This window comes from Sphaeroforma arctica (genome assembly GCF_001186125.1).
Source record: "Sphaeroforma arctica JP610 unplaced genomic scaffold supercont1.610, whole genome shotgun sequence".
In the NCBI taxonomy this organism is placed as follows: Eukaryota; class Ichthyosporea; order Ichthyophonida; genus Sphaeroforma; species Sphaeroforma arctica.
In genome coordinates, this window is record NW_014039948.1 from 9319 (window position 1) to 17092 (window position 7774).

The window sequence follows — 7774 nt, forward strand, 5'->3', positions numbered from 1 at the left end:
GTGTTGTGTGTATAGTATAGTATATATATATATATAATATATATATATATATATATATATATATATATATATATATATATATGTTGTGTGTGTGTGTGTGTGTGTGTGTGTGTGTGTACATATATATATATATATATATATATATATATAAGCAAACATGTACAAAAGTGTGGATCAAAGCTGCTGTCAACGATTCGTGCATTCAAAGGGTACATTGATATCGACTTGACCACCAGGTCTTTGGACAGCTTACAACAACTGCCAATTCAATTCGTGCGATCTCTAGCATATAAATAATGGGATAGATGAGTTAGTGTTAAGCGTAGTATTATATGCTATAGCGCATGCGTAAATGAGTAGTAGACAATAGTTAGTTAACGACCTACTGGTCAACGTCCATACGGAAGTGCCTACCGAAGTCAGACTGTTCATTCCGGCAGAGGTTCCGCATATTTGTCAAAAGCTAGCAAAAGGCACCCCAACGTCGACAAGAAAACAGGGCATTTATATAAGAATAATATAAATCGTGTGGAAAATCGATCGTTGATAAGTTAAAGCACTTCATGCATTTTTAAACCAGGCATACGTATCCAGTGCCCTCAGTGCTTCATTGGAATTTCAAGCATCTGAATTGCGCATACCTTTCCATGATCTGCGCATTGTTGCGTCCGCAGATGTGAGTATTGAAGAACGGCCGGGTTAGCGGACAACACTCCGTAAAGCCATACTCTGTGTGTGGTGGATCATTTTAGTACACTGTACATACGTCAGCATGATCCTGATGTGCTCAATAGAGGTATATAGCTAAATGCAACTAGCATAATGTACTTATTAAAATCAATATCATTTCACATCTTTTTTTTGTAGAAAGTATCATTAAACTAGTTCTATAAAATTAATCAAAGCACTGGATCACAAAACTGGTTAATATTCAACCATAAAAATCACATACCTATACACATTTCTTGGAAGATTGCAAAGTGTAAGTGATCCGTATCAACAAGTGTGCCATCCATGTCCAGCAGAAGACCTTTGAATTGGGGCCTACTTACAGCCATGTTGGTATTTTACACACTAAACGTTTTCAAAGATAAATGGGACGCTGTCAAGGTTTTAGTAGAGTACATAGACTGATACTTAACATGCACGTGTGTGAGTACTCCTGAGATATGTACTATACAAGTATCTTGTAGTTACTGTACATTCGAACGTATATAAACATTGCCTATATTTATTGAAGTGAGAAGTCTGAACCCTATCTTTAGGAAATAGGGTTTTGACCGGACAAGTAGATTTTCAGGCGGCTAGGATTCTATGAAGAAGTGTTCAGAAGTAAACATGGTAACGCGCCAAAAATACCCCGAATGCGCACAGTTTGAACATTGATGAGGTCGATTCCATACGTAATACAACGTTAGAACTTTTGGAAGCCCATGTGCATTATACTTGTATTTTTGTGCAATTCCCTTAGAGAAAGGCTTCTTACGCGGAAGTCTCCAGTAGTGGTACTATACTGGTGCGCATATTATAAAATAGACTCATCAGTAATAGCGAACTCTAGCTTCATATTGAATTGGCAATTATAATCGCAGTGCCATTCAATGCTCGCCTTCGTGATACATTCATTTGAAGAGTGTTCTGACAATGAGCAGAGTAGAGTGAAAGCGGCGGCTAATCTATAACAAAAAAAATAGAAATGAAGAGCGCTTCGAGTTAAACGCTCTGGTTGCATGGGATCCGATAATACTCATCTTTCCAATCACGACCACGAGGCAGTTTATACTGTACTGAGAGTGGGGGATGGAGGCAAGCAACTATAATCCATCACTTTCACGTGGTTGTATGCACCGCACATAGATGAGACGCCGAGCCCATTCTATCCTCGCTAAAATATTTCGCAAATACATATCCATACTTGTTTTGAATATTTACAGAAACAGTAATCGAAGCTTTGATTGTAATATTCAGGCACTGTCGTTGAAATTAAAAAAAGTGAACCGAACTCTGCTTTGGTGCATGATCTCAATACCAGATAGAAATATGATGGAGCAAGTATGCAAACTATTCGAATGACTATGGATTTAGTGCGCCCTATGTTGCTTGCACGCAAACTTCATTAGAAAGGAACACGTGAATAAGCCATGCGAGGCTATGCCATGACCAATCGCACACTGGTCAAAATAAACCATGGAGGACTGAATGGTGAAGCAATGAAAAACCAAATCAAGTTTGATTCGTGTTCCTTTGCATACTTGTTCGGTAGTTTCGAATAATATATATATATACAATTATACATATATATTAATATTATGTATGTATATATACATAATATATATATATATACCTATATACATACACCTTAACTTCTTTTTTAGTGCAATGGTTTAGCTCAAACAAAATTGATATCTTCCACACATTAGGGAAAATAACTCGCATTGGAAACTCATGACAGCATAGGCATCTATGCAAATTGCGGTTTAAAAATCTATTTATTTCGAGCGTTACTGGGCACGCAATCGTTGTACCCGGGATGCGTCCAATTAAATGTTAACTAAGTTAATTATGTGTTTTTGGACTAGTAATTCCGTGATCCGAGTGATACTGAAACTATTTTCTGTCTTCCAAGTCCAGCGTATCTCCTATTATAAGGAGTAGTTAATTCAATCACCTACTCTTCTTCTGCTCATCAAGTGCCGCCTCAGCAAACGCAGCCTTTGACTCACGTTCCAGTTGCGCGGCACTGCAATTTGGCAATGGAATATGTAGACTTTTGAACAGATTGATGAACATATGTTCTATGACCCTCTAGGGTGAAAGTGGAAATCAAAAACATGGCTGACCGAATAGAAGGACATTTGGTCATAGGTGATCTTTTTCTATTCGCACAGGTTGCAATTGATGGAAGCATATCGTTATACATTCTCTTTTTTTCGCAGATTGTGACGAAAACGTTAAATCTAACCAAAACTGTATATATATATATACAAATAATCGCCAGAAATAATATGCTTACCGTTTCTTCTTATTCAGCTTGGCCAAGCGTGCCGTGTTGAATGATTTGAACATAAACAAGAAGTTTACATAATTGGCCATCACGTAAATGTAGAATAACCACGATCCACCGCATTGCTGATGCCCCTGGCCAAACAACAAGTTCGCGAATATGACCGTAAACAGCATAACATTGCCAAGGAACTGTGTGATTTGAATCTGAGTGATGTATTTCCCGAAAGTTCTCGGCATAGAGAAGTAAGTCAGTGTATAGTAAGTATACATGCAGACATGGACGAACGCATTTGAAAGCGGTCCCATCCTGTATTCAACAACGAAAAAATAATCCAGTTAGTACTTTAAAAAGCTATTCGCTTCGTTAGTGTATACCGATAAATGAAACTGACTAATTACCTCATTTGCATACAAATTGTAGCTCTTTCTCATCCCTAAACTATAAATCAGATAAAAAAAGTCTTGAGCTAAGAACATACCATGCACAAGCACCAGGGTACTGGTAGGCAACCCAGCAGATAGATGGAGTAATCAAGTGGTGGAACCAGTGAAGTCCGATGACCTGCTTCTTGCCCAAGATCAGGAATAGGGTATCGATATATTCCCAAAACTTGCTAAGGTAGAACACGTATATGAACTTGTCCATGCTGTTTTGCAGCTTCAGATCAGGATCACACACGAGGAGATTAAGATCCCAGTTTTCTGCCGACCAGTTCTCGTATAATTGTGAAGCAAATCCCCAAAACATCCATGCCGAACCTACTGCCAGGAGCGCGTTAGAAACCATAGCAGGAAACTGCGTATCAACTGGTTTTTTGTCTACCATATACTTTTCAAGTCCAAATCGTAATACTAAGTATACGATTGCCATGACGATAAGCGCCTGAAATGACATGAGTGGGGCATTGGTGTAATCTCCATCCTCCCCTTGGAAATCGGCGAACGACCGTGTAATATTTTGTATTTGAGCCATTTTGTTAAGGTTATCTTGATCTAAACTATATATTGTAGATTGTGCGATTCCAGGCTACTTCATGAATAATCCTGAACAGAATGTGGAATAAATATTTATCCTTCCAGGTCTACGATATATACATGCACATGTGTTGCTAAAATATTCAACAAGAAGACTATAACTTCAACTCTAAAAAGTCAGAACCCAAGTCCCAAAAAACATGTGATATATCTCCTGCTTCTACTATAGTTCACAAATAAAGCTAAATATGTATTTATTATTTTACGCCTATGCGATACACTATGCCAGTATGTATGCCTCATCTAAAGGGGCTATAGCTCTCTCTATCGACTATTTAGTATTTACTACTAGCCCTCACGCCCACAGCTCAAGTCACAGCCACAAGATTAATTGACCGAAAAACCTGCAGGTGAATAGGTGACGTTGACGTACGGGATGTCAACGTGACGAGACCTGTGACCTGAAAAGTCAGTGGAAGAAGGAAAGTTGTGTGAGTGTATTGATTGGTGGCTGATTGACATCAGACTAGTGATTGGTAAATTGGGTCACAAGAATTTGTGAAATGGTGTAATAATATTTGCCTTTGGAGTTTAATTTAATTTATTTTATTTTTTGAAATCTCGCCCTTTTGTATTTCATATTTGTTTGTATGTATTGTTCGACTATAAATTATGATATTTACAAAAATTGACAACCACGCGCCATTTTTTTTTCTAAATATAAGGGTTTACCAGTCCCAGACTCCCATAGTCCACGGATCAGTTGTTAACGTCAAACTATACGTTTAGCGTTTTACGATATATAGAACGTATAAATATATACTTTTCCCGCTTTCGTTGGACTGGCCCTATATACTTAATTAGGGTGCAATATTTAAGGTTCTTAGGTGCAAAATATAGTAATTATTTCGGAATATAGTTCTATTTTTGTTCATATTGGGTTTTCCCCGGATGAATGCTCGAGTGAGCAGTTTCTCAATGTGTTTGTGATAAAATCATAAAATCGAGTCCTACGGCGGCGGCCTCGTGCGTTCTCACTTCTCCCTCAAATCATCAAATGTCTAAATACTTTTTATTCTCTCTTTCAGACAGTGATCGTCATGATAGCATCCATTCAACAAAAAAAATACGTTAAACGTTTACACGTGTAGGCCAGCCATGGAGATTTTGAATTTTTTTAAATAAAATATTGCATAACTTTTAACCTTCTTACTTACAGAGAGTGGTGTCACACAGTCATGGGTGCGCTGATAGGAGTGCGGGATCGTCTATGTAGAACTGTGTGACCTTGTAACTTATATACATTTGTAACTTACATTTGAATTACATGTTTTTCTACTGTTACTTCTAACCCTAGTGATGCCACAGGTGACGGATGTGTGGGTTTGTCTATAGAACTGTCTGACTTTGTAACTTATAGTCGTATGTAGTAGTCAGAGTTACATAGTTTACTACTGCCACTTGTAACCCTACTAGGAATGTCACAGATGACAGGAGCGCGGTTTGCCTTTACAGGATTGTGTGAATACGTGTTACGTGTGTCCTGTCGTGTGGTCACCACTGTCGTTAATAGCAGATGCGACTGATACTGCCATATATACATATGCTGTTGAGGCCGTTTGCAGCATTCACCGTCAACACACGTGCGACCTTCTTAGTCTGTAGGAGCAAAGGCTGTCAGAAGTCTCCGGCTGTGTTTGCCAGAAAAATTTGATGAGTTCTCGTACGGTTATGGGTATGGTATAGCAAGTAGTTGTACACTCGCGTGTGCATTCTAAAGTTTACGACACAGTTCTATGAGGAATGGTGGCAGCACCACGAGCATCACATGCGGTCTCACTGGCTCGTAGGCATGTGTAAAAAGATGTTAAGGATCGAGTGGCCGCAATCGGTCACATGGCGTCCTTGCACATATTTATAGACTAATAAAAAGGTGTTCTGAATCCATCTCACTAAACTCGTGAAAATTTCCGGTGTTTGCTACATTTTGTCTGTGGTTGTACATGCTTGATGTGCACGAAGGAAACTCACGCAAGTCTTCTGCTACAACTAAATTTACACGCGCAAGTGTGCTGGTATATGGATGTATGCTACAACTGAACTAACACACGCAAGTGTGATGGTATATGGCTGTATGCCACAACTGAACTAACACACGCAAGTCTTCTGCTACATGGGTGTATGTTAGAACTGTATACCAGACAGTTTCGGTGCACATGCGCTGTATGGTGTATCGCTTAGCCTTGTAAAACTGTAGTGTGGGTGACTTCACAGTTCAGATTTCGGGTAAAGGGTTCTGCATTCCTGCATGTACGCAGATAGAGATTATATTCTTATGTAAGCCTCAAATTGTAGTGTAGTGTCGACACCGGAAACGCGGCATCGTCAAGCTGTCAGTTATATAGACATAACCCGTGGTTCATCTGTATAGTCCATGTGCCATAGTCTTGTTGTCAGTTATATAGACATAAACAGTTGTTCGCTGATACTATCCATGTAAGACATAGCTTGGCACAAGCCCTTTCGTTTAGAGGTTTAGGGTTAGGATGAGAATGACTCATCGACAAGTTCTTTAAGTTGTCTGAGACTTACGAACAATGGACAGAACTTCAACAAAGGGCATCTCCAGCATATTGACCCGTTGTGTGAACTATCCATCGCATATCGAGAATGTCAAGGTATAACGCTTTGCTATCGAAGTATCACTGATTATGTGCGAGAATGTACCACTCTCTACTAATGTAATACATACATGCACATACACATACACACACACACATATATATATATATATATATACGTCTGGTCTAACATCCATAGTACTCTCAACGGTAGATGGTTCCTCGTACCACCGAATCTCTTCTTAGACACGTATCTCTGTGATAGTGACGTTGATGTTCAACAGAATGCTCAACCCTTATAATCCTTTCTCTGTAGTTATTTGGAACTGGGCATATCTACGTGTTTAATCACATCTAAGTGCTCCTCCGTATATACGTGCTTGTTCATATTGAAGCGTTTAGTCTTATCTGCGTGTTTATTCATATCTGCATGTTTCGTCCTATCTGCGTGTTTTAGGGTTTTTAGAGTTTTAGGGTTTAGAGTTTTTATGTTTATTCATGTTTGTCTGTCAATCATCATCTGAGTCATCCATATCCCGCAGTGGCATGAACCCGTCCCTGTTGCATTTGGCATAGGCTTCCTCTGTCGTTATATTTTCCTGTGAGTAGATTGAACGCATTGCGCAAATGTGGCAATTAAACTCATAGCAAACTGATGTGAATTGAATCAATATATAGATAAAATAATAAACCTTTAACGGATTGCAGGTGAGGGATATGTATGTGATATTATCCAAAAGGCTCAGAAGTTCTTCAACCGTCCCAATGTAGTACAATATGCTCTGAGCTTTTAGGTCAACTCGCATACAAATAGTTACATAGTATGTGATAACTCACAGGTACACAGTTACATTGTATGTGGCAACTGATGAAAGGGGACGAAGTCAGCTTAAGACCATTTAGAGAAACGTGATATCTACTACAGCCACAAACATATTCTGATAGCAATGCACTGTCAGTGATACCATCTAACACTGAAACATTAAAACCCTAAACCCTAAATCGATGCGTGCGAGAGACTCGTGTGTTGTACCGAGAAAAGACAGGGAGATAGATGTGTAGACAATTATACGCACACTCGAACACACACACATACACACACATAAACACACACACGCGTATACATACACACACACACACATACATACACACGCACACGCACACACACACAC

At 39.0% G+C, this 7774-nt stretch overlaps 2 protein-coding genes across 2 annotated transcripts in view; both read right to left on the reverse strand.

Annotated features, from left to right (window-relative positions):
- SARC_07583 (hypothetical protein) overlaps positions 1-1058 on the reverse strand; it is a gene marked incomplete at its 5' end in the record, with an annotated part of 5232 nt that extends 4174 nt beyond the window's left edge. Inside the window, 2 exons of the mRNA XM_014298464.1 lie at positions 642-729; positions 953-1058. Coding sequence (XP_014153939.1) covers positions 642-729; positions 953-1058 — 194 coding nt within the window. The remainder of the gene's footprint in view (positions 1-641; positions 730-952) is intronic.
- Positions 1059-2470: 1412 nt separating this feature from the next.
- Positions 2471-4270, reverse strand: SARC_07584 (hypothetical protein). The gene is made up of 3 exons (XM_014298465.1): positions 3486-4270; positions 3014-3313; positions 2471-2740 (listed from the first exon to the last, which is right to left on the reverse strand). Exons 1-3 carry the CDS (start codon positions 3977-3979, stop codon positions 2665-2667), a joined length of 870 nt encoding a protein of 289 aa, XP_014153940.1. The 5' UTR covers positions 3980-4270; the 3' UTR covers positions 2471-2664.
- Between the last annotated feature and the right edge of the window lie 3504 nt (positions 4271-7774).

What these genes read in the sequence shown, in the direction of transcription:
- SARC_07584 (XM_014298465.1), bottom strand. Translation starts at nt 3,979, where the DNA reads ATGGCTCAAATACAAAATATTACACGGTCGTTCGCCGATTTCCAAGGG. An exon ending in TACCCTGGTGCTTGTGCATG is followed by an intron (nt 3,314 to 3,485) that starts GTATGTTCTTAG and finishes TGTTGAATACAG; the next exon opens with GATGGGACCGCTTTCAAATG. An exon ending in AAGCTGAATAAGAAGAAACG is followed by an intron (nt 2,741 to 3,013) that starts GTAAGCATATTA and finishes GCCAAATTGCAG; the next exon opens with TGCCGCGCAACTGGAACGTG.